Source organism: Struthio camelus, chromosome 22, assembly GCF_040807025.1.
Source record: "Struthio camelus isolate bStrCam1 chromosome 22, bStrCam1.hap1, whole genome shotgun sequence".
NCBI lineage: Eukaryota > Metazoa > Chordata > Aves > Struthioniformes > Struthionidae > Struthio > Struthio camelus.
Window position 1 is genome coordinate 1,833,371 of NC_090963.1, and position 26,338 is coordinate 1,859,708.

Here is a 26,338-nt window from a genome sequence, read left to right on the forward strand (position 1 = left end):
AGCAACCTGTGCTCCCTGCTTGGCTTTGTTTTTTGGGGTCAGAGCAGGTTAAAGAACAACCAGTGCAGGGCCTCATCCGTCTGTAGACTGGATCTCGTCCTGACGAGGGACGACCAGCAAGCAACGCTAAGCAACTTCACTGAACGTTACTATTAGTACTATCAGGAGCCACAGCTTGGCAGGCATCTTATGGCCAAAAAGCCCCTGTCAGCATCCTTTTCATAGCGTACAGTCTTGCCTCTCTTAATTTCAAACACAGACATAGGATACATAGCATAGGTTGTTTTCTGCTGGTACCCACAACCCCCAATTCCCAGTCATTTTGAAAGCATATTTTCATCCTCCCTCTTCCTATGGGGCACCACAGCAATCACTGCACTCTGCCCCAGTAAACTGGTTTTAATGGTACACAGAGCAACTTCCATGCAGCTAGCAAAGGCAGAGAAAGCTAACCTTTGCTCGTGCTCAAAACCATTCATAATCCCAAACGCTATTCGCCTCGAGGTGGCAATTTAGCTTTGCACCATAAAAAGATGGAAACAGTGGGCTAAATCCTAGGTGCAAAGTGCAAAGTGGTCTCGTTGAAGGCAAACACTTTGTAGACAAGAGCAGTTACTCATTTCCACAAAGAACTGAATGACGTATCAGCTCTGAAAGTGGAACAACAAAGCCACTTCCCTCAGGGTTGCAAATCAGCCCCACCAACATCCTTTCTCTGGATAGTTTTGCTCGGGAGAAGTATTTTGTCATCAAAAAGCACAAACTTTTCAAATATTATTTTATTGCAGGCAGGAGGAAAATACATTTCTCTGTCTGGAGGCACAGAACTACAGCTCACCTGCTTTGCAGTCAGGAACACAGAGGCAAATACAATGACTCCGATACGCATCAATATTGGCAGCCATTGCAGAGCTGCCAAATGGGGACAGAGTACGTGGTCCCTTTGGAATTAAGTCTGTTTCCTAAACACCATTTCCATCATCACAGGACAATTTCTACAGCTAACTGGTCAGAACGGCAGGTTTCTGAGTTCCTGTAACTCAACAACATTTACCTGTATTAACCCAAATAAAGACATCTGCAGCCTAAAATGAAACAAAGCAGTTTATTGGTAATGGCACATCAAAGGTGGCAGTAAACTTGTGACACATAGGTAAAAGGACACTATTTGATCAATGCCACGCACAGAAAGCAAGCAAAGGATAGGAGCTCTTCAGCTACAACGCAGAGAGGAATTTCACTGCTCTCATTTCTGAAATCCATTATTGAACAAGGTCAATGAAAGAGAAAGTACTCTTTTCCCTACAGGGCAGTACTGACATGTTTAGTTGTTTCTTTAAAATCGTACCTAGAAGAAGAGACGAACGACACGATTGTTTTCCTGAACACGAAGCCTTACTTTGAACACTGCCTTGAGTCAATGGCTGAGGTAGATGTGGTTTTATGTCACCCTAGGTCCACAGTCCTCATTTGCATTGCTGATTTAAAAAAAGAAAACAAAAACAAAAAAAAACCCAGCTGTATATGAATTGCGCTTTATTTCTAAAAGCAGTTGGAGGTGCAGCTACTGATGCAGTTGCTGAACAAAACAAAAAAACCAACAATGTAAGATAACAGTCCTGTGGCTGATGGTGACATAAAAAGAAGAGAAAACGAAAAAAACTTCAGGAAACAGTAGAAACAAAGTGGTGATCCTGTAATTAGATGGCAGATCATCCCAAGAAAGAATTAAAAAGCAGTAGGTTCCCCTTGCTCCAAGACCAAGCATGCCAAATACCAACCCAGTCAGGCTGGTTTAAGTCTTTAAACACCAAACGTTCCAAAAGAATCGGGAAGATAACGTTGCCAATGCACAATGATCATCACCTTAGAGAGCTGCCATATTACTCTGGATTAGTTTGTGCTTCAGGCAATTTGAATTCAAGAGTGCAGGAAAAGAGGGATATCGCTATGACAATAAAGAAAATAGATCAGCATGTAAACTAAGAAATACGCATTGCCAGATTGCTGGTAAATAACAAACTGTACAGCTGTAGGCACTGAGGTTGCTGTAGGCACTGAGGTTGCTGTAGGCACTGAGGTTGCTGTAGGCACTGGAGAGGTGACGTTTTAAGAGTTGCTTTCTCCCCTCCACCACAATAAATTAGAAAGATTTCACAAATCATCATTTCCGTGCTTAAATAAAAATGAATTCTCTCATCAGCATTGTTTTTCCAATCCACCAAGATTAGAGCAGCTCCTTCAACCTGTTCTGGTTATCCAGCAGCCTTCGTACCTATCTAGCCAAGATTTTCAAAGCTGTAATTTTGCTCTTTGTCCATGGTTTTGGTCACTCATCAGTATGGGTCTTCCTCGTCTGTGTCCTAAACAGGAAGTATGGAGAGAGAAGTTGAGACTATGTATGAAGACATGAAGGGATTCATGAGTTCAACAAAATTTCGAGTCTGCTAGGCTTCTGACATGTTTTCCAAAATGTTAGCGTGCTTGAAAAAGCCGCACGTCTTGTAGTTGCATAACCACTTGCAGCTAAATCTGTTTGACTTGTCACAAACACAGATGAATTGCCACTGCATAATTAACACGTGAAGCGTCTTTTAAGAGAAATAACAGCTCAACCTCAAGCAAGAGACAAACTGTACCAAGGGCAGATACCAGTCTTCCTAAAAAGCACCACCGATCCCTACAGAGCAGGTCCAGAGCAGCCTAAGTGGTTGCATTTTTCAGCTATGACCAGTCACAGACCTTCAGATGCCCATCATCTGTTGTTTTAAGAATAGCTGTCATTTTAGGGCATCCTCATGTTCCAGCACTGCAGCTTTCAACTTTAAAGATGTTCAAACGTTAACAGCTCTGTCTGGGAAATCTCACCAACTTTGCAGTCCATTTCAAGTCTGAACAGTTTCACTATTTTGTAACATATTAAGCACGAAAAAAGCGTGCGACAGGCACCTCAAGAAGAAGAGAGAGGTTAAAATGAGTAAGGCGGCATGCGCCCATCTTTGCAAAAACAAAGTGGATTTAAATATTCCTGCCTCCATTCCTCACATAGCACTGTCAAACCCAGAACATACAGCTCAAACCCGGTTTTGCAGAGCCTTGATACAAACCACACAGCACAGTAGCTACACTTAAAACTCTGAATTTTCATCGTGAGATGTGAACTCTGATTGCAAGAAAATCAAATGAAAAATCAATTTGGTGGATCTCCAGATAACTTCCCTCCCCACTAATGCACTATGACTAGCAGTTTTCACTCCCAACAGCCCAGTTGCGGAAAATACCAAGGAACATGACCCCAGCCATTTAGGATGCTTCTCTGCAGTCCAGAGGCATTACAACTACCTGCTGCTCTTAGCACCTCCTCTGAGCACTGAAGCTGACAAAACCACTTATGAAAACATCAGCTTTCACTTACCACACAATTCCAACACCAGACTCTGAGTCTCCCCAAGCAGTTGTCCGTCTCTGTACATTCAGGCCTGCAGAACAAGCACAGGATTAGGTTGGACCTAACACACCTCCAACACACACACTAATTTCTCATGCAAGCTGAATTTTAGTTCTGTCACACTGAATTGAAGGCTTTTCATCATCCATTTGATTCTGTATAGCAAATCCGAAAGGAATAAAAAGGCTTAGGTCCCTTCCTTCAAAAGCTGGCATTTCCTTTAACAACTGCCATGAAAGACGCTGCTGTTTGGCTGGAAAATTTTTCAATACTAAGCAAAATACTGGATTAGAACCCCTGCCCCGTGTACTAAATTGTCGTACTAAATTCATTGCAAAAATAACAGGTATAACTCTAGTAGTAGCAGTGTCTTCCTGATCTCATTACAACCACCATGCTGAACCCTGCCAGCAGAGAATCCTCTCCAGTTCAGAAGAGGATTCAGTCTCTAGAGACCATTCCATCCTTGGGATTTCTGCTCAGGCCATCATCAAAGGAACCAGTTAGCATTATTCAGGCTGTTTCGCTGTTACGGATACTTGACACTGAAACTCAATACACAAACCCACATAAGCAAAATATCTTGCTGATATAGGCTGAAATAAATCCGAACACAGAAGTGAGAAATTCTCTAACCATAGCCTACTTCGGTTCCACTGCCTCGTGCCATTAACAGAAAAAGGGGATGTATAGCATGTAGTTTATGCTCCAGCATATGGATTTTACAAAGGCTTTCTGACCACTAGCTAAATTAGGCTCATGGAGAAGTAGGTCTCGGCAGCTGAACTGCAAGTACCAAGGCTTACGAAATGAAGGACAACAAAGAAACACTGTCCTGTGCCTATAGGCCAAAGTGGAAATACAGGCTTTACGTTCCAGCCAGAACTTACTCGTCAGACACTTCGATGGAGGATTTCTTACAGCCAGATTTTTTTTTCTCCTTCAGCACTCCAAATTTCCTTCCCATCCTCACCAACAGCAGAACGACCACAACGATGGAGGGGAGAAATACTAATATGGATAACAGCATGGCTGAAGTTAGCTGGAAGGAAAGACCTGCAAGAGAGAAAGAAAAGCCCAGCTGTACCAATAGTAAAATATGGCTTTCTTCAGTGTCTGTGACAAATATTCAGCCAGGACACAGGCTGTTAGTCTTTTCATAGAAAACATAGAGCTGGCAGAGTTGAAACAGCTTGTGACCGAGTCTGTAGGACTCCTATCCCATATCCTGCCCAGCAGAGTGCTTTGTATACAAAATCTAGAATGGAAGGCAGTCACAACATATTTTTATCAGCATGTCCAAACTGCAGATTTGGGGCTGTTCTCACATGCAGGACAGGCGAGGAAATGAAGCATTACTAAGATAAGTATTTCTGGTGTGAGAGTAATTTTAGGCCAATATTTTTCCAGTCGTGCAACTTGTTCTGCTCCTGCTAGATCTGGGAACTGGAATTTCTGACCTATGCACTGAGCATCCAAGAAAGCAACCAGTCACCTCTGATTACCTCTGCACCCGTGCTAAGCCTTCGTGAGGTTCAGGGTGAACCCTGCTCCTATCGTTTATAGGAAAAGCATCCTGTTCATGCTCAGGCTAAAGACACACACATTTTTGTCTCCTGTGTCCTCACTGCAGCTTCCTCCGTCACTTCCTGTCCCTAGTAAATTAAATGGTTCTCAGCGTATTTAGCTAAGAAAGAAGGGCTGAGGTAACTCTTGCTGAAATTCTGAAGTGGAACTCCAGGGAACCATTTCTACATGTGACGCTCAAATTCTTAAGGTTCTGACAAAGCTGAAATGCAGCTGTACCTCACAGATGAGGTCATACTGTTGAAATGGAGGCTTACCCCTCTCTGTAACGATCAGTACCGTCTGGGGAATGTTGTGGTACACGTCTGGAGGATTCTTCACGCTGCAGATGAAGGTCCCATTGTCACTCATCACTGGGCTTTGGATAGCAATGGAAGCATCACCCTTGGCAACATCCCCAATCCAGGATATTCTGTCTTTGAACTTTCCCACTGTTGTTGGGTATGCAACAGACTGATAATGAAAAATCTGAAAGGAGGGAAAGACAACAATACCTCCAATAAAACACTCCCCAAGTAAACTCCTCCTTGGATTTTTAACATAAAGGAACACACGTTAAAAAGTCAGAGAGGTCTCCTGTATAAGAAGTATTTTTTTCCGAGTTCCTATTTGACAATTCTGAATCAGGCCCATTTCATCAAGTCTCCAGAATTTCTATCTCCTGGCCTCAGCCCTCGCATCCATCACTGTCCCTCCTCCGACCAGCTTGTTCCCTTCTGCGGATCTTCAGCTGAGAAACAGAAGCAGGTTCCTTGTCTCGTGCAAGACAAAGCACTGCAGTCCTTCAGCTTCTGCTTCCTGCACTTTCATACTTGCTTTCCTGTCAGTGGAGACTTAGCAGATCTCAGTTTATGCAGGCAGAAGTTGTTCTGGACACAAGGACATTACTAAGATCTCAAATTCCCCAGACAGGAGCCATCACTATTAATCCATACAAAGATGCGCATTTTACGTTTCAGCCTTGAATGCGAGATTTCCAGTGGGCTTCAGATTTATGTAAAAATGTTTAGCTTTAACAATGATGCCAACAAGACAAGGTAACATTCCATAAACCTTAGAGGCTGTCATTATCACTGTCTTCAGACTGTCATTGCACACATGTTCTTATCACTCTGACATAATATATACGAGCAGCAAACTGCATGACAGGACTGCAAGGGTACAACTTCCTTCAAGAAAACTCTCAATCAGTTGCTTTACAGTCATTCTATACATATCTGCAGTATACAATAAAGCACTTGTGTCAAAAGCCAAAGATCTAGTTTATCATCATTATGCTATTACGCATTAACACGGAGTATTTTTTGCCCAAAGGATGCCAAAACAATTCCGGACAGGAGAGAAGGCAACAATGAGAGTCTCAAACCCCAAAGGGATGGAGGAGCACATGAAGGCAGATAGAAAAAAATACCGTCAGATTTTCAACGTGCGCAGAACCCTGGTCAGTCTCCACTAGAAAAGGCTTCCTGCTCTACTTACTGTCTCCATATGACCACCCGTGAGGGGCCGGTACGTCCAGTCTACCGTCAGACTCTCAGTGATGGGAGAACTGGATGTGAACGAGCATTTCAGCGATACTTGCTCACCAATGAAAGCTCGCACTTTAGAACTGGCTTTAATTTCCAGGGAAAGAGCACTGCAGACACCTGATGGGACAAGCCCAAAAGACAAGGATTAGATTCTTCTTGCTTGCAAGGCACAGGAGAGCTCGTGTCCCAGAAGTACTGATGCACACACAGGGCGGCCTCAGTTCGGAGAAAGAAGCACAGCAGTGGCTACCTCCTCATTACAAAATTTACAAAAAAAAAAAAAAAAACAAAAAAAACCAGACAACTCCTCTAATCTATTTTCTGTTGGATTGGGATTAGCCCGAGCAAAAGCATTTATCTGGAAAATCCCACCACAAGCCTACAGATATTAGGATATGGAGAAAAACAGGTTGCACAGCCGAGAACCTGGGACCCTCTGAGGAGTTCCCAAGTGCCAGCTTTAGACGACTCTGAGGCAGTTCTGGCCCTGCGTGGCTTGCCCCAAACCGACACAACCAGCGACTTGCACGTTACCCTAGGTCAAAGCCACCTGGCAGCGTCAAACACTCTTGCTGCTCGTTCCCGCACTGTGCAACAGCTTGAGCGCCGCTCCCCTCCGGTGAGGCGCAGCCGAGGGAGACGCCAGCCTGCCCGCTCGCCCCCCCTTCGGCCAGGGCATCGCTCACGGTCTCCCTTCCACACGCCCGCTGCTCTTGCTTACGAGGATTTATTACTGGGGCAGTCTGCTCTCCCTGCAGCTCCGCTCTGCCTGCCGCAGCGGGCCCCGGTGCCGGGCAGGCTGCCCAGGGGCAGATTTCTACTCAGATTTGCCGACTCCTGTGCAAGTCTGTGCAGCATCAATATAAAACGCCGGGGCTTGGCAGCCGATGCCGCCTGCTGCCAACTGCGAGCCCCAAAGGCCTCGGTGCGGCCGGCCGAGCCGCAGCCGGCCGGCCAGGCGGAGGTGGGACGAGGGTGCCACGGCGCTGAGCGGCGGAGCCGGGCGCGGACACCAGCGCCGCCGGGCCCGCCAGAAGGGCCGGGGCGCCGCAGCGCGCAGCAGCAGCGGCCCCGCCGCGGGGCCGGCAGGGGGGCTCCCGCCGGCACCCAGGGACGGGCCCCCCGGAGCCCACGTCCCGCCACCCGCGCCCGCCGCGCCCGCCCCGGTTACCGAGCAGGAGCAGGACACCCCGCGGGACGAGACCGCCACCGCTGCCGCCGCCGCCTCGCCGCATCCCGGCCGCGCCGGCTCCGTTCAGCGCCGCAACATGGCGGCTTACCTGCGGGGCGCGCAGGTGAGGGCGGGGGCAGGCCCAAAATGGCCGCCCCGGGTCGCCATGGCGACGGGGCCTCGCCTCACGCCTGGGGCCGCCGCGGGCCCGGCCTGTGGCGGTGGGGAGCGGGGCGGCGCGGCGGGGGAAGGCCGGCCGGGCCGGGGCCGGGGCCGGGGGACACCGGCCTTCCCATGGACAGGGGGCGCCGGCCCTCCCGGCGATGGGGGACACCGGCCCCGGGCAGCGGGGCTCGCCGCGGCCGGGCCGGTTCGGCCCGGACAAAACAAGCGTTTTAAATGCCGAGGACGCGGCAGGGCCGTGACTTGCCCCCGTGTTGCACCAGTTGTGTCACGCCGGCACTTCTCTCCACCGACCAAGTTTATTTATGACGCGCGCGATAGAAAAAGAAAACGTACAAACAGATAATGTAGCCAGCACATTACAGGTAAAGTCATAAAGTCATAAATACACTCTTTACACAAACAGGCCGATATTTTGATTTAGTGCTGGACAAATACAGCAAAAGCTCGGCTGGTTTTAATGACTCTGGGCTTCGTCTCGGTCTGATGAAGTCTGCTGAAGTAGAGAGGATGTGGTAAATGCATCGAAGGTCGGAATAAGATGCGCTTTTATGCTCTTAGCCTGGAACAATAAATAGCGTCCAGAGAAAGTGAGACATTAGTGCCACTTTGAGGAGCCCGATGCAGCGCTGCCAGCCGCTGCCGGCTGATACCCGATTCAGCTCCAGCGTGACAGCGTGCCTCGTCGCTCGCCCGGGGCACCTGCACTCGCGCACGCACGCACGCCTGATGACTAGCGAAAAGAAGCACTGCGTTACACCTCAGAATTCAGTGATTCCTTTGAAATAACCTGGGGAGCCAGGACGGGGGCAGCGGAGTGAAGAGGAGGTCGGGTCGGTGTATCGGAAGAAGGAGAATGGGAAGAGGAGGCGAGCTGCCGAAACCCATGGCCACGTTCTGCTCAGTAGAAGGCAGTGTTTTCAGCTATCATATTTTACAAAGCTTAACAAAGTTGAAAAAGACCTATATGAAAACACATCCATTGCTAAACGTTACCCCTGTTAAACTGCATACATTCCCAAACTGTAGCACTTTCCACTTAAAGCAGCAAAGGAATTTAAAATACTTTATAGCAACTAGCTGATCCTCTGATTCCCTCGTCTACACAGTCGTCTTTTTGTAATATTAAAGAAGTTTTTGAGGGAGGAACAACAGGGCAACCCAAGTGTACCTTTTAATTTTTAAAGTGCAAGAGTGTGTGTTTGCTCAGATACTTTGCAAATCTCCAGTCATTTTGTTCAAATCTTTGGGATTTTTTTTCTTCACAGCAAATTTCTTTAAATTCTGCAGGTGTGAAGACTAAAAGGTCCTTGCTCGTGGGGCAATTTCCTCCTGCTTTGCTTCACTGAAGGAAATAACACCTTGCAACTTATGTTTATGTCACTCTCTTTTCCTTCAAGAATTTCAGATTGAGCAGGGATACCACACTTGCAGCATCCGTCGTCTGTACTTCAGCTTGGTCTTAACATCTGAAATTACAAGCATTCACCATCTGCTTTAGAAGTACATAAGAAGAAAGATTATAAGATAAATAAAACAGAAGTACATTACTATGGGTTACTGTTGAAAATAAAAATGGTAGATGCAACTGGTGACCTCAGAAATTGAGTGGTAAAAGTTATGCTGAAATGTTTCAGCGAAGCCAGCAAATCTGCAAACAGGTTTCAGTCTTCCTGTAGCAATTTAAAACAATAAAGATTAAATGAATCAAAAAGCCGATTCAAAACTGATGAAAGGAAATTAGTTCATTCCTCTTTATCCACCAAACAGGTATGCAGTGGAAAGCAGCAATAATGGCTTTCCTACCGATGATCCTCAACACTGAGGTGGAGAAACTTCTTCCAGGGTTAAGAGGAAGTTTGTCTCCACTGCCCATTCAGTTGGCATTCTCTCTCTGAAGGCTCCTCAAGAGCAAAGTGTGACTACGCTCTCGGTAGTCTGTGTTTATGACCGCCATGGCCTGTTGACTGCGAATAGAAGTAAAATACCTAAGTAAAGCCTTCTTTGAAAGCCTGCAGTAACCCCGGGACATTAATGAGAGAATGTCTGAATAGATACCTGCATTGTATATACTGTTAAAGATCTCTAGTCTTCTAATGGAGTGGCTTCCTTTTCTTCTCTACTCTTCAGCTTCTCCTTTTCAGTACTGTTAATAAAAAAAATTTTTTAAGCCAAAATTAGCATCAGATATGCTGAGCAGCAGCAGCAAGTTCTGAGTTATGGATAGTATATATGTAACATATAACAAGAAATTATACAATAAGGTAATAAACATTTTACAGGGATGGTGACCACAGTGTCAGGTTTATGGAGGAAAGAACAGAGCGATCTTCTGCCAACCACCACTGCCACGGCTGGCTCCTGCTCTCAGTGGGAAGCTACCTTGAAGGGCAAGAGCAAAATGAGGACTCCAAAGTCCATTCATCCTAGGGCTCTGTTCTGACTGCAAGTAAGCAGCCAATTACTGCTAATTGCGTTGGCAGTTTTGCATTGTAGATGCTTAGCACAGGATCCAAGCCAATGATTCAGAATGGCCATGAAGATATATTTGACCAGGTTTCCCAGCAGCCTTTGTCTCTCCTCTATCCTTACAGTTCTGTGTCTGCCACCTCAGTCCTCTTCTCTTGCTGTTTCTTCCGATGATGTCGACAGAAAATCACAACTAGAACCACAATGATCATCAGAACACAAGCAGACCCAATGACCACCGCCAGGAAGTGGATTTCTGAGAAATGCACTGCATGAAGAGAAACAGGTAAATGAGCAACAGAGAAACAGGCCAATGAGCAAGAGGGACACGCTGAGGGGCCCAGGTATGAGCCTGGGAACCTATATCCTCTGAATATAACCTTTCCTCAGGCTCCTTTCTCCTTGTATCCATTAACTCTCCTCCCACATTCTCCTTATAATCCCTTTTCTTCCATACCTTTTCTCAGGTTAGGAGGAAGACCTGACAATGCCATGCAGTGGCTAACTTCACATGACCTCTGGAGGCGGTCCTTGGCCTCTCACCTTTCTGCACAACTTTGAGTCGCACTTCACCAATTGTGCCATCAACGTCTGGTGGGTTCTTCACCTGGCATGTGAATGTCCCGTTGTCAGAGGGCTGCAAATTCCAGATAACGATGGAAACATCGTTACGCTGAATATTCCCATCCCAGGTGACTCGCTCTTTAAACCGCCCAGTAGATATCTTGTAGGGCTCCTTGAGGTAATAGAATACCTACAAGAAAGGAAGAAAACTATCACTCCTATGCAGTGTGCAGCACGTGTGATGGAAGCAGAGCATGCAAGTGCAGTGGCACAGGCTGAGGCACATCGCCCAAGCAGAGGAGAGCTGCGACGACTCGGTCCTCTCAATGAGCTCTCAGGCCATTCCACTCCTCAGAGTGATAGTACCTTTGCTCTGGCAGCCGTGCTTCTTCTGTCCTGCTCAGGCCTAAGGCTGCGTTAGGCCACGTTCAGCTGTCTTTCAGTTAGCCAACGCAAGCCATTCTGTAAGTCAAGTCAGTACGGGACCTTAGCTCGGACCTAAGATTCAACTGTGGTGTAAGCAGGTATGGTTTCATCAGGCCCAGGACATTTTAGCCCTGATTACCCAAAACTAAACATAACAATTGTTTCTTTAACCAGGGGCTGTAAACAAAAGTTTTTGCTTAGAGTAATTATTTTGAATAGCAGAGAAACGGTCCAAGATGTACATACTTGTGCACAGCTGCAGTGCTTGCCCATACCTACCCCTGGAATTGTTACAGTCACTGGACTTAGCCAGTGCTGTGCCTTGGGAGAGATTTGTTTGAGCAAGTCTGCATCGGTGAAATGGAGCATAAAGGTCTCACTCACTGGCTCATGAGAGCTCAGGTCCTCGGGCTGGAAGTTCCAGGTCACTGACAGTCGCTGGCTAATAGGGCTGCTGCTGGAAAAGGTGCATTTTAAGCGTAGATTAGTTCCGTTCACAGCATCTACCTGCTTGGAAGTGTGAACTTCCACAGCTGCCACAGGCCACAGTGCTGCAGGGAAAACAGCAAGGAGTAGTTAGCGCTAAAGAAAACTACTGTCTGGGAGTAAACTCAACACTCTTCCTTATCTACTCCCAAGCTATGAAGGAGCCTGCCTTATCTGTCCCTGTTAATGTTTAAGCTGATGATCACAAGGATACAGATTTAATTACTGAGGGTGGTCGTCTTAAGTATGCAAATGCCGAGAGATCCTGTGTACTTCCTGGCTTTTGCTAGTTGATAGGCAAGCCACGCAGTGCTGGTTTCAAGGGAAGTTGGTGTTTATCTGAGTTAATGGTACAGAGCTTTCTTGGGAGTGTTGTGGCTGTACAGTTAAACGCTTACAGATCTGAGAACTGCTTGAGTGGAGACCACTGAGAAAGACTTGCCTGTAGGGGCAATAGATATCATATTGTTTTGGGGGGGGAAATGTCTCTCTTCTACCTATTTCAGGGATAAACAAGCTTGACACCTAGGAGGTGCAATAAACACAATATACACTTGCTGCTGGTGAGCACTAAGGATGCCTCCTAACTTTTCAGCCACTTAACCTGGTCAGCTTGTTACAGGTGAGGAGACTCTACTGCGCTCTATTCCCCAGGCAGTTCCCTTTAGAAAAGCAGCCCTGTCCCTTCAGGTAGTACCTATAAACAATTGCCATTTCCCATCCCAGGCAGGCTAGACGGACTTTCCTTTACACACTCATCAGTTTGAGCGTCCTGCCCATCATGGTGAAAGCTGCTCTTACTAATAGAAGAAGTGCCTGTGGAGAAGGTTAACAGCTCTGCTGGACAATTATAGTCAAAGTAGGCTGGTGAACTAACTCTGTGCAGGAAATCCTCATGGTAAATCTGTAAGCATTTGTTTGTCAAAGAAACTTCCTCTATTAACCAAACTGCCACAGCTGCTGCTTTAGAAATAAGTTAATATCAAGTTAGGCCACCCAGAAAGAGAGACAAGCAGTAAAAGAGAGAACATAAAGACAGAGAAAGAAGAAAAATGGAAAATAAGAAAGCAGATTGCTGCTACAAAAAAGGTGATGCTGTAGGTTCCCACTTTTTTTCTGCCTGATCAGTGTTGCTTGCCTGACCACCTCAGCTTTCTGAACTGGCAAAACCTAGTCCCTCTGGGATAGTTTCCACAAAATAGCAGAGCTGATCTAATAATCATGCTGCTACTGCCAGCAACAGTCCCCTCTGTTCCTGATCACATACTCCCATAACTTTCCTTTTTCTCCCTGGTAGAACTAACCTAGGAATAAAAAAAGAAACTAGCAATAATTTCTGGTCGCTACAGGAAGATAAAGTAACTTATCACAGTGTTGACTCAAGCCAAAAAAACAGCTTATCCAGGCAGGAAGAAGGTAGTTTTATAACAGAGACAACTAATACATTTTCCTGTATCGCCTATTTGTTTTTATTTGCTAATTCTCAGTAGCTGGATAGGCAGTTTAATCTTTAAATCTGTGGTCTAGTTGGTGTACTTTGTAATCGGAAAATACAATGGATTTATCTTTTTGAAAATAATTTCTTGCCAAAACGTTATTGCCAAAAAACTTATTTTCTCAAAGGAGAAAATATTTGAAATGACAAAACACTGACGTTCACGTTTGAAAACTTCATTGGCCGAGATCACATTTCACAACCAAAGATTCAGTGTCAAATCTTCTTTTCATTTTACACTTCTTAAAAAGAGCAAATGCAGGAATTGAGTATAACGTATTTTTTTCAGGAAAGATTACCAAAAGTGTCTGTGTGCTGATGTGTTTGGAAAAGTTGGACATGGTGTTCTTAGGCTAAATTTGGTTTCCAGTTATATTGCTGAAAGCCACAGAAAATTCAGGTAAGCTTATTGTCGTTCTGGATTCATTGCAGCGTAAAGGATCTAAACCTAGCCCCGTTTAACAAGCTCTGATTGTCTAGTAACAAAGATAGTGAAACAAACATCCAAGACGAAAGTCCAGAGTCCTGGCGGGAGCCGGGAGTGAGGCAGGGGCCAAAAAGATGCGTAACTGGAGCTCAGAATGAGCTCAGTGTTCTTCTTCCCCTTGAACACACCTAAACCTGTTTGTCCAAGAAACTCAATCACTTCATGTCACTCACCGCGAACCCAAGACCAAAAGAATCACAGTGATCGTCTGCAACAAATGTCTCTGAGACTTCTGTAAAGTCACTGCCTTAATGAGGTTGGTAATTTACTGATCAGAAGAGGAAAGTCAAGATGCAACTGAGGCCAGACAAAACCAGGTTTCCTTACCTCGGAGCTGTACCCCAAGGAAGAGCACAGCACCCAGCCAGTTGGGGCCGTGCATCAGGAAGACAAGTTCGTTCTCCAGAGACTGAGCAGAGCAGGTAAAAAGAACCTCGTCTGGGGCTCCCGATTACTGGATAAAAGACGAGTTCCCGAAAGCCTTCCCAGCGCACCAGAGCAAATTCCTTCCTTTCAGCTTGGCCTGCAAGGCAACGTGTGCGCTTCCTTGTGCTTGAGTCACAGAGCACTCCCCTGCCCAGGCACTGACGGGCAAGGTGCGGCCAGCACAGCTCACTTCTGTGGGTAAAACGGAGATTTTCAAGGTAAGATCAATTTCTTCTGCTCCCATATTCCTTTGCTCTTTTGTGTTGCAATCATCCCTCCTCTCAGCTTCCACTTGAAACCACTCCCCTCTTGTGGGAGGTAATTTTGCTCCTGAAAGCAAATTTGCCTGAAGGTGTTTATAGCCTAAAGGGATGAGGGTTATGTGTTTGGCAGAAACCTGTGAACAATAGAAAAAAAGCAAGTCAAAACAGGCCTGTGGCAGCCATGTGCGCACACATCCAGAGGATGGAAATGTCTTACTGAAACACTGGTATCTGCAGTAAAATGAAGTGATCATTCTTAAAGTAAAGTGACTTAATTGCAGCTATCCCGCAGAATAATTGTGAGACTGAATTAACTGGTGCTTGAAAACTGCTTGGAAAAGTCGAAAGACAATTACATTGGACATGAGTCCAGCCCAGTGGTAGTCCAGGCCCAGCTGGGGAATCCCACTGCTTAACAAGCAGCACAAGGAACTAGAGAAACTCAATGGGACCCAGAGTGTTTTGCCAGTGGAGCGTGGCAATTGTCAAATTGTCAGAGTGAGGAACTGAGCTGTGCATGTGTGTTAGCAAGATAAGGATGTTTGCACGAGAGGTCCATAAATCACTTTCCAGCAGAATTTGCTACTGGCTGTGGCTCCGTTTGTGTCTGGTCCTTGGACTAGTTCCAAACAGTCATGCCAGGTTAGGAACTTTGGTTGTGGCTGGTGCTAATTGTCCTTGCAGTGGTGCGAAGGCAGGGATGGGGAGGATGGCGCTAACCTCTGGCTGTTTTGAAAGGTTCCCTTTAGCAGAGGAACAGCATTTCAGAGTGAGGGCAGTCTCACTGTGTAGCTGTGCGTGCTCCGATCGGGATGTTTTGGATTAGCGGAGGCACGCTGAGAGGATGTCACAACTGGCCAGAACAAGGCTGTGATGGAAAGAGGACAGCAGCAGGACTCTCAGACTTCCTGGTAGTGAGCAACCATGTAGACATCTCCCTTCCTATTTGCTGTCACAATATCCTTGCAGCAGTCTCCTAGGAAAGTAACTGAATATATTTTTAACTTTTAAATTTCAAACTTAAAATTTGGCAGTAAGGGAAAGCACTGAGGTCCCCAGCTACAGAAGCAACCCTGTCTCTGCTAGCGTGTCACTGCTAACAGTTCTAAGATGCCATGTACCTCTATTTCCATGGAAATAATTTGGCCATGTGTTAGCCCTTCATCACTGCATCTCCCTAGATTTCCATTCAGTTACTGTTCCAAAGCATCATCTCGATTGCTCCCGCTGCCACCATAGCAATTTAGTATGCGGGTGGGGGGGTTGCAAATAGAGGATATTTTTGCCTTTTGGGGTTTTGTTTGAAGCATCTATAAGGCGGTGCTTAGCAGGCAGTTTGCTTGAGGTGGTTTGTTGTGGAAAAAAGCATCGTTTACACTGAAGGTTAAAAGTCAGTTGCTAGAATAAGGTGGTGAGAGGTTTTTGTGCAAAACTGAGCTGGGAAAACAAGGTTAAGGTGAATGATTGTTCTGTGTTTACTCTGGGAAGTATAGAAGGGGGTTTCCCAATGTTCCCATATGACTGAAAAGGTGCTGATTTTTATAATGACCTAAAAAACTTGAGGGAAGAAATGAAGTTATGGAAATGAAAAGGAGCGGGGGAAAAACAGTCCAGAAGAGGAAAAATGGCAAGGAGAAGGGAAAAGAGGGGTCTTCCTCCGGCTTAAGACTATTATGCATATGTGTAAGGCTGACATCTCAGATAACGTTGAGCTCTCTGTGTATGCCCCATGTATGATCGAAGCGTACACACTATATTCGGTGCACTCACTTGGGTGGGAGCTGGAAGGGATTGTCCTTGCTATGACAGTTCAATTCTGCAGAATCCCACAGCTTGCAGGTCCCTAACAGTGCTAGGAGTTGCTCTGTAATTGCTGCTCAGCAACATCAGTTCAGGTCTGAACTTGCAGCACTTCAGCACAGGCTCTGGTTTTTAACTATTGTATCCTTTTTCAGGTGAAGGAGACTGGTTCAGTCTGTCCAAGCAACGCTCTCTTGACTTGGGAGAAGCTCATCTGTTGTAACTGCAGTGGTTTCGGAACGAACATTTGGTCTTGACTGGCTTTCTGCAGAGGAAAGAGGACCTTTTCAATGCATTGCGCACTGCAGCAAAGCAGGGAGATGCGATCGCAAATAGGGCCCCTAGAGTCTTTTCTTTGGGAAACTGAAGCTATCAAGTCTTCTCACCTGAAAATGCATTTTTATAATGGTCCCTGGAGAAAGAAAACATACTAGTGCCATGGCATTTTCTGAGGATGCTGCGGCAGGACTCTCCCACGGAGAGTACACAGCTCCAGCAGGCTGCCCCCCGGGCAGCTGGCTCTGCCCTCTCTCCCAGGCCGCAAAGCACAGCTCAGGAATCTTCTCTGCCTGTCAGCTCAAGCAGTCAACTCTCACTGCCTTTCACTGGGATGTTAAAAAACATTTAAAGCTGCAACAAGTAAAACCTAGAGCTGTGTGTGGTGGGCCCCCAGGCTGCATCTGTCCAAAATGTCCCAGAGATAAAGAGTCAGTGCAGACTGAGATAATAACAATGTCTAGTCTAAAGATTGAATTTCAGAGCTGAAAAAGCCAGGAGTCTCCAGGTAAGGCCATGCACTGGCAGCTGTCTGATAAATTCTTTGCTCTAACTACAAATATGCCCTGCTACTAAGACACTTGCCTCACAGTTCATGCTCAGAAGGTAGGGGCACAAAAAGCTTCAAAATCAACGAATGTTTCCTAAACAGTGCAACAGGACTTGGGAGGCCAGAGGAACCAGGCATACAGCTCTGGTTCTGGGGCTTTCCCACTGGCATGTTCAGGCAGGAGCACAGGTGTGTGGTTACAGCAGAGAGTTGAGCAGCAGGACTCCGCAGCTCCCTTCCTCGCTCTGCCATATGATTTTGGCTCAGAGGATGGGTGAGCTGGTTTCTGGAATGTGCTCATGGATTTCCCTGGTGCTCAATGCCACCAATGATATGCTGCTCATCGAAAGCTGAGGCTCCCCCAACTCCAGATGGAGCAGTGCATGCTACAGGTGCTCGGCTCATCCAGCAGTCAAGCTGTTAAGAGCGTCAAGTTTAGCACTTTGGCGTCTTGTTTTGCTTCATTACAGCAGTAATCACATCAGCCCCTCATCTTTCCCACAGACGAGTCTTCTGCTGCTTAAGATCATCTTTCTACATAGCAGCAACTTATTATTTTCAGGTAGCTTGAGTAGAGTCTGGTAGAGCAAGCGTGTTTCTTGCTGTAACTGCCCTGTTGACTCTGGCCACTCAGCAACAATACTGGCTCTCAGTTAGGACCACATGTGTGGAATGCACAGGCCTGGGGAGGAGGGTTGTTCTGATCTTTACTTGCAAAGTCTGTTACTAACCTTCAACATCTTGTTTCAAAACACATACGCATGCTGACTCCAATTGTTAAGATAGAACAGTGTCCCAGGCACCCTTACTAGTAACATCAATTCTCAGACTTTTTACTCTGAAACAGGATTAAGTGAAAGAGTGTGTGTCAGCTAAAGAGAACCCCACAACACTGTGATTAGCCATGCCATTAAATGGTGAACTTTTGGGAAGCAGCCAGAAGTCAACTCCATCCTTCTAGGCATCTCAAAAGGAATTCAGACATCCATGGCAGGAGCAGAACCAGAGCACCCTTGTGGAAGGAGGAAGCCTTGGCTGGCTTTGCAGTGTCTCCTTTGGGCATGTTCCCTAAAATTCCTGCTATTCTCACAGCCGCGTGAGCAGCTCTGCCAGCAGAAGTACCTCTGTACGCTTCAAGAGCCAGCAGATAGAATGACAGTAAGTGTGCTCCCGCTTTGTCCATGCCAGCATCCCTGCTGGAAGCAAAGGTTGGAAATGTCCCTGCCCCAGCCCCATGCAGGCCTGGAGGGCTTTGCCTGCCTTAAGTACAGGTCTGGAAAGAGACGGTTCCCTTCTGCTCTACTTCACCAAGGCGGGCAGGAGTGATGACCCTTGCGAGAGCAGAGCGCAATGGTTGGGGTGTGAGCCCCCTCTAGTGGAGTCAGGCTACTCTTATCTGGGTTATCAGACCCAAGGAAACTCAGTGCATAGAAAACTTTCAAAAAAGACAGTGCAAACTCTCCATGTAGGCACAGTGGCCGCGAAGTCTGCACAGAGGGTCTGGACTCCTCCTGGCTTTGCTTGGAAAGATGTCTTGGCCTTTCAGGCGGGATTTTCCACACCGTGGTCCCTACTACTTTTGGCAGCTGATAAGGCAAAGGCTTTTTCCAGACAGCCTTAGCCTTTCCCCCTTGCAGTTCCCTTTTGTGGGGGCTATTTGACTGATGAGTTGACAGATGTAAATGTAAATTAATGAAATAAAGCGGATTTTATTGTAGGTGCACTTCATAACGTGAGTGTAAACGCTGCATGAAAATGTATAATTGTTTGTGCAGTCTCATTCTGAAGTTGAAGAGACACAGAGAACAAAACAGTTAAACACATTCCCTCATAAAAGGAAAAAATGTCATCAGATGTCTGTTTGGAGCAGAACATTAGCTCCAGTTCAGAGGCTGGCAGCACGTGTTGCTGTGCTTAGTCACCCTTCCTTTCGCTGTGCTCCTCACTGTCGTATGTGTGCAGAGGAGAGTTTGACTGAGGAGTGGGAGACCAGTGCCACTCCGGAAGAGGCGGCAGGAACAGATGGGATATGTTATGGCAAAAGAACAAAGTTAGAATCCAGGTCATGTCATCAGTGACTGAAAAACCCCACTGGGGCCTTGTGTGAACCGAGAAAAAGACAGCAGCCATTGCAAGACAGCTTTTGACAGAGTGCTGAACCAGTCACACAAGCCCCGTCCCAGCTGGCACTGGGCTTGGCAGCATAAAAGCCCAGCTGGTTAACTCAATTATAAATATGATCTGCATCTCTTCCTTACTGGGTTTTCACTCTCCCTATTCTGGGTCTTTTTACCCTGCTTTTGTCCATGTCATTACTGCTATTGATGTCCTATGTTCCTGTAGCGTCCAGAGAAGGAGTGGCATGGTAGGAGTTGAGCAAATACAATCCCTGAAGTCGGTGCTACTTCAAGGAGCTTAAAGACCCATTTCTGCTGGCCGTGGAGTGTTTTTAGCTGTTGAGCTTGTAGCATTTTGGGTTCCTTTGTTTATTCCCTCACTATGCTAAGTTGCTTGCAACAGTTTAACTTTCAGAAATGCTCACTTTAAAAAGTTGCTAGAGTGGTCCTGAAGGGAAATCGAACATGGACTTGTTCATCTCTCCTAATTCCTCCTGTGGCACTTACAGCAGTTCTCCTGGGTCTTGAACTGGGCTGGTGCAGAGCAGCCAACCCTTGCTATCAGTGACGTTCAGAAGTGAAGACATTTTGAGCCTCCGCACTTCCTGGCATGCGTTTATTTTATCGTATGTGTTCTGCGTCTTTCTTGGCTGCCTGCAGGTTTCACTGGAAACAGTGAGTCTCCTCGGCGCTGCTCAGTTCATCGCTGTACACAATTCTGGGAAAAAAATCTTGGGCCTCTTTCTTGTAAGCTAGAACTTGAAAAGCCAACGTTTTCTTTCTTCCTCCACAGCCAGACTCAGTGATGCCAGTTTGATCAGGAATGGCAGAGAAGAGCAGGAGAAAGAGGAACACAAGGATGAGGTTTGAGCTTTCCTTGCTTCTTCTGGGAGTCCTGCTGTGTGTGGGTGAGTACAGCTGGAGAGAAGCCCATGGCGATCAGAAGGGTGGCTGCCCGGGCTGGCAGAGGAGAAAGCAGGGCAGTGTAGGGCTGGTTTTGTAAAGTACCTGCAGCTCCATCTTCTGAAACTGTTGTGTACAGTGCCTGTGGAGCCGCTGCTCTCCAAACTAAGTATTCCCTGCAAAGTGCAGGTTGCAGGGACGGAGAAACGGGAATCCAGCCCTCTCAGGCCAGAGAGAAGAACCTAAGGTCCCTAGTGAATTTTTGCTGACTAGCTATTTCACTAAAACACCTGGTCTTCAAAATTTATGTAGCGGTGTGGGTGGGGTGTAAGAGTTGGCGCTTGAAAGCAGTACTTTTTGCAGCAGCGTGTACTGTAAGAACCTGAGGTTTTCCTTTTCGTTTATTTCTAACATTTATTTATGCACTTCTTAAAACGTTTGGTGGCCATTGGTAGGTCACTTCCATTCTGTATTCAGATTCACCATGATAGCATAGGAGTAGCAGCATTATATTCCTTGTTGCCGGGGTGGATGGACCAGTATTTGGAAAGTTTTTTTAAGAGGAAGTGCAGAGTATCTGCAAAGACTATACAGAAGCTGGTAACTACGACAGGTAGGTCTGAAGGATAATTGAAACATACTTAAATAAGACTATAGCAACTCTGCCAAATGTGTGGCAAAAACCAACTGCTATTCTTTGAGAAGACAGAAAACATTTGGTTTGGCAATGCCCTGTTCTTTTTCATATTTAAACTTATCTTATATAAAGAATAAAGCATCAGATCACCTTCTCTCCAGGCAAGTCCTACACCTGTGGAATTTCAAATCTACAGTTTTGTTCCAAGTCACTCTGTAAAGCAAGTGTTACCTGGGATGAGACAACAGAACTGAGCACATGAACACAACTCATTCGTTTATTTACTTATGGTACTTTCTATTGACAAATAGAAAATCTTTAAAGCAAGTCACAGGTCTCATTCATACCTCCTAAAAACTGGTTTTATAATGCTCCAGCTCTAGAAACCTCAATGGAGCTACTCATTTCCTACCCAGAGAGAACGATCGTGTAGGTAAACCACTTCATAGAGTTAAATCAAGCGTTAGGGTCCAATCCTCTCCAGTGGGTACACTCTTGCAGAGGACAGTGGTTCTTACTACAGAAGCAAGGCATGATTTTCCAGCAGTCTTTGATCCATGGTAACAAAGGAAAGTTGTTGAGTCTACACCATGCAATAAACCTTTTTTCTTAAACAGGCTTGGAAAACCAATCAAATTTCTATCCTGCTTTAGTCTGTTTTGAAAATGGCTTCCAAAGGAAAAGACTTCATTTCAAAACAACATCCTGTCTCAGCTAACCTAATGCTTCTAATGTATTTAACACAAACAGAGGAGTATAGCCATCTCTTTCAAGCAGCTGAATTCAGGAAAGATTTCCTTGAGGTAGGAAAGATACAAGTCATCAGTAGCTAAATTTGTTAATGTTTGTTATTCTTTCTTTTGTAGCTGGCACCGCTGCACAGGAGGGTAAGTGTTTTTTACTAGAGTTCTTAACTATATAAAAACACCACAGATGGGGTGTAAAACCACAGCTGGGGAGTAAAAGTCAAATAGAAATATTTGAATTCGGCAAATATTGTAGGATAGGAAAATTTCCTGGTCCCTTAACTATTGCTATTCTCACTGATTTGAAAAATTAGCTCATGAATTGTCCCCAATTATTGCTAACGATCTCCAAGCAGAGTTGGATATTTGCAGAGATCAGCAAGCAGTAACATAACAGCAGGCAGATTTGTTAGCGCTTGTTATTCTTTCCTTTGTAGAGGATGTTGAAGCATAGAAAGGTAAGCGTACTTTACCACCATTCTTGACTATTTAATATGGTATAAAGACCGCACATGCCTCACAAGTGCGGACTAAGAGGCAGATAGAAATATTTGAATTCAAGCAGTATTTTAGGAGGGGAAAATTCCCTGTTCATTGGTTGCTACTGTTATCACTAATTAGAAAAATCAGCTGTTATGACTTGCCCCTAATTATTGTTAGTGGTCTCCAAACAGGTTATGACATTTGCAGAGACCAGCAAGCATACCGATAAGCAAAACTGACCGGTGGCATATGGCCAAACTCTCTGACATAAAATTGAACATTCTGTGATGGGGTTTTGATACTGCTTAGTGTTGCAAAGAGATCAGTGTAAGAAAAACATCTATGCAGAATACACATGCACAGGGAATTTACATTTTTACTATGATTTTTCAAAGATTGGGCAGAATAAACTACCGTGGTGAAGGCAGAGTGCAGCATTTTTAAATTATTCTGCAAGTTTGAAAGCTATTTCCTCCCCAGTCTGCCTGCCTCTTTCTCTCCGTCACTCCCAACCTCAGTACACTTCGGAAACTTCCAAGAAGCTGGATGGACAAGGGAGGGGGCTCCGATAGGTCTTCTCCAGCTGGACTTCTGGGATTGAGAGCGGCCGGTTCGAAAGCCCTTTGTAATGTTGGTTTTCCTTCCTGTAGGCCCAGCTCCCAGTCAAGAATTCCTGGTGGAGATTTCTGGAACTACGGTGACCATCACTTGTCCCGTGACTGAGGGCAACATAGTCTGGACTTCCACTTTGCTAGAAGCATCCTCCCGTGAGAGGAAGTATGTCATAGAGAATTACGACAGCTCTCCTGTCTATGTGGGTTGTTCATCAGGTGATCAGAAGCATAAAATGTACCTGAATGCCAGAGGTGAGTGAAAGCGCGCTCTGTCTATGAGAAACTCTGCATGGGCTAAACGGACTAAAGATAGATGGGTCGTGTCTGTCTTTGTCTCACAGAGTGAAAGGCTCACATCTGGAGCATGCAGCCAGGTTTCTGTGATCCAACATACAACAGGGAGCCTTTCCCTCCCTCCTGACACAGGTTTAAACCTCTGAGCCACTGGAAGTTTGGGCAGCTGCTCTGCGTTCAGGTCTTGGAATCCAGCAGAGGTAGACTGGGCTCAGAGTCAGATAGGCATGAGCAGAGCAATGATATTCTAGGAGATGTTTTGCATCCTCCTGCTGAGGCTGTGCAGAATAGCGGAGAGTAGTGAGGTTGCTGCACATATCGGCCCCCGGAAGTGTTGGTAGATGGAAATGGAGGGGTGATAGAATAGCCTGTCACTTCCCTCTTCATTTCTGCTTGCTCCTTTCTCCTTCCCACCCAGAGCTGCATCTTTTCTGGTAACGCTAAGCAGATGAGTGAGGCCTGGACATAGTGAGCAGAAAGCTCACTATGATTATGATGGCTTGGACTTGTAGCTCCTCCCTTTACTTGGTGCTGGAAAGTTAGGGTGTCTGGCTCTGACCACCTTCACCTCCCCTTCTGGCAGTGTGCACAAACTGTGAGGAGCTGGATGCCTTAGCTGTGACGGGGATCATCGCTGCAGACCTTCTCATCACCCTCGGGGTGCTGATTCTGGTCTATTACTTCAGCAAGGATAGGAAGGGAAAAGCAAGCACTGGTGCTGGCAGCCGACCACGAGGTAAGAGCCATGACAGATGTGTCTGCCATCCATGACCTCCCTGGGATGCTAAGAACTTGCCCCCGGCAGTGCCGGAGCAGCCTGTGTTCCCCCAGGCCTCCCAGGCCTTGCCAGACTCCTCTGCTCCTGCTTGCCACGGCTGTTACTGTGGGCTGTCTCCTATATGGGATGGGTGTGGCTGCCATGTTGTGTCAAAGGTTTCCTGCCCACAGGAAACCATTTCACAGGCTGTTATGAAGCGGCAGTGAGGCTGTGCTGAAGCCAGCACCGTATAGCAGATGCTCAGCTTACAGGTGTAGCCAGCAAGCCCTGCCTGGCCCCAGCCCACTCTGCTGCCATCTCAGGCGTTCAAAGATCAAGAATCAGGCCTGCACAGAGAAGATGGGGTTAGGAATCACAATATTTTTAAAACTATTATTTTGCCTTTACGGCCTCTGAAGTCATGGTTGGTGACACAGTGGATTCAGCAGTGGAGCACATGGATTATAAACGCTGAGGTAAAGTCATGCAAGGTGCTGACCTCATGCTGCTGATTCAGATTTGTTCCAGAAATGTTTATATGGGCATTGGTGCCACAGAGCTTCCTGTCAGAAAAGTACCATGGGCGCCCTCCACTCAAGCCTTTATGAGGATCAGGCATTGCCACTTCTCCCTTGCCTTCACAAAGCTGATATGAAGCTTTCAGCAGGTCTAAATTCTGTACTGTGTGCTCAGGACAGTTCAAGGGAAATGTGATGTTGTGCCACGCCTGTGCAGTTTGCTGAGCCAGGGGAGTGTAGATCCAGTGTATGAAGACAATCACGTTGGCTTCATGTTTTCAAATTTTTCTTCACAATTTCCTGATAAATTATCATGCAGCCTCCTGGCTGCATCAGTTGGGTCTTTAAAAACTCAAAGCTCATAATAAAGCCATGCGAGTGGGCCTATGGTATGCACTACCCTGGGGTCATCTCCATGGAAGTCCCTTGCACTGTGGGATAAGAATCATCACCAAGGATGACCTCTCTCTTCCTCTATTGCAGGTCAGAAGATGCAGCATCCTCCCCCTGTTCCTAACCCAGACTATGAGGTATGGAGAACCTGCGTTTTTTCCATCTGTTTTTGCTGGTCAGGGAGGGATAGCCAGAGCTGGGAATCTGTAGCATTTGTCCTTTTTGCTCTTTTGAAGAAACATCCAGCAAACCCCCAAGCTTTCCCGGGGCAGGGGAAGGAGGTGCTGAGAGTGGAGTCCCTTCTCTTAGCAGTGACACTGGAAGTCAGGAGCAGAACTGCAGCTTCCCGTGCACTGACCATGTTACCAGAGCAGCACTACAGTTGTTCTCTCTGTTATGGTTTGCTCTTGAGTCTTGTGTGGACCAAGACTCTGGCATGTCTGAGGGCGTGTTAACAAGGTTTCCCAAACTAACATCTCTGCTGTTCCCACAGCCCATCCGGAAGGGCCAGCGGGAAGTGTATGCAGGCCTGGAGCCCAGGGGCTTCTGAAATTCCCATGGATGACAGGCTGGAAAACAGTGGCAGAGGGGCCAAGTGCTTCCACCCAGCTTGATACCGGAGCTCTGCTGTCCTCCTGAGGCCCAGGCATTTTGGGATAAGCCAAGTGGTTACACAGGACAGGCACCCTGCTGCCATCAGCTGTCCCATGTCGACACACTCCTCCTGCCTTGCGTCTGACATTAGGGAAAAGGAACAGATTGGCCTTCTCATTAAAAGACTGCAGCCTTACCCATGGCTCCTGGCCTCATTTCCCCCCACACTTCTTTCTCTCTGCTCCAGGATTTTCCCCTCTATTTCATTTCTGCCGTGGGTGCCTCCACTTGCTCCTCATGCCGCCCTGAGTAGCTGACAGGTGCAAAGTGACAGTTTGCAGAGCAACTGGCCTCCGGCCCTGTCCTGCTCTCATGTCCATAGCTTGTCTTGGCTCTTGCTGCCCAGGATTGTAACAGAAGAAACTAAGGCAGCCAGTATATTAAACACCAAATGGCTCATTTGCATAGAAAAGCCACTATGTTGAATGCAAGTATTTTGGGCAAAAAATGCTTTTAACCTTTAAAAAAAAGAGAAACCTTTCTACCAGTACATGGAGCCAGTCATCCCCAGCCTTTCTTCTGTGGGAGGTGAGAGTAGTGCTTTGCATCCAGGGGCAATGTTTCAGAGCCTCAGCAGAACATCCTGATAGGGTCAAACGGGGGACCTAGCACCCTCCCAAGCCATCTGAAAGCCTCCTATTAGGACGCTTAAGTGTTTGGCTGAGCATTAGATCTTTGTTACTATTAAACTGCGGGGCTCCTAGATATTTCAGCCGAGATTGGACCCCCCCGCCCCAACCTAGCAATGAGTATCAGTTTTATTGTCTGACTGGGACAGCACAAGGGGGATTTTCGTGTTTCTCAGATTCTAATTGAGCCCCTTTGGCTCAACGTCAGGACCAGCACTCTGCCCTGAAAACAGCTTGTTTAGTGGAACAACAAAGCATGCATTGGGGCCACGCAGGTAACGCCCGGGACCTACGAGATCCAAGAGAGCATCAAACCCTTTTGCTAGGTTATCCTTCTCATCCCGGAGACTTCTGGGGCAGGAACTCCATTCCTGCTGCTATTCTGTAGCACAGTCTAGGATAAAAACATTTTGCAGAGCATGCTGTACCCTAG

At 46.5% G+C, this 26,338-nt stretch overlaps 3 protein-coding genes across 4 annotated transcripts; 1 reads left to right on the forward strand and 2 right to left on the reverse strand.

The window, feature by feature from the left end:
- Positions 1–1,091: 1,091 nt before the first annotated feature.
- On the reverse strand, positions 1,092–7,882 carry MPZL3 (myelin protein zero like 3). Its single transcript, XM_068916974.1, has 6 exons — positions 7,736–7,882; positions 6,515–6,681; positions 5,293–5,503; positions 4,339–4,504; positions 3,416–3,479; positions 1,092–2,363 (listed from the first exon to the last, which is right to left on the reverse strand). Exons 1-6 carry the CDS (start codon positions 7,797–7,799, stop codon positions 2,337–2,339), a joined length of 699 nt encoding a protein of 232 aa, XP_068773075.1. The 5' UTR covers positions 7,800–7,882; the 3' UTR covers positions 1,092–2,336.
- Positions 7,883–8,135: 253 nt separating this feature from the next.
- On the reverse strand, positions 8,136–14,603 carry MPZL2 (myelin protein zero like 2). 2 transcript variants are annotated; one of them, XM_009686788.2, is made up of 6 exons: positions 14,173–14,603; positions 11,762–11,928; positions 10,931–11,141; positions 10,511–10,655; positions 9,977–10,064; positions 8,136–9,387 (listed from the first exon to the last, which is right to left on the reverse strand). In XM_009686788.2, the coding sequence occupies exons 1-5, from the start codon at positions 14,225–14,227 to the stop codon at positions 10,004–10,006; spliced, it is 639 nt and encodes a 212-aa protein (XP_009685083.1). In that variant the 5' UTR covers positions 14,228–14,603; the 3' UTR covers positions 8,136–9,387; positions 9,977–10,003. The 2 variants fall into 2 exon arrangements, with proteins under 2 accessions (XP_009685083.1, XP_068773077.1); XM_068916976.1 differs by lacking the exon at positions 8,136–9,387 and adding an exon at positions 9,648–9,885.
- A 5,248-nt stretch (positions 14,604–19,851) lies between these two features.
- Positions 19,852–25,412, forward strand: CD3E (CD3 epsilon subunit of T-cell receptor complex). Its single transcript, XM_009686782.2, has 7 exons — positions 19,852–19,952; positions 20,071–20,185; positions 21,684–21,704; positions 22,697–22,912; positions 23,538–23,690; positions 24,713–24,759; positions 25,116–25,412. The coding sequence occupies exons 2-7, from the start codon at positions 20,101–20,103 to the stop codon at positions 25,170–25,172; spliced, it is 579 nt and encodes a 192-aa protein (XP_009685077.1). The 5' UTR covers positions 19,852–19,952; positions 20,071–20,100; the 3' UTR covers positions 25,173–25,412.
- Positions 25,413–26,338: the final 926 nt, after the last annotated feature.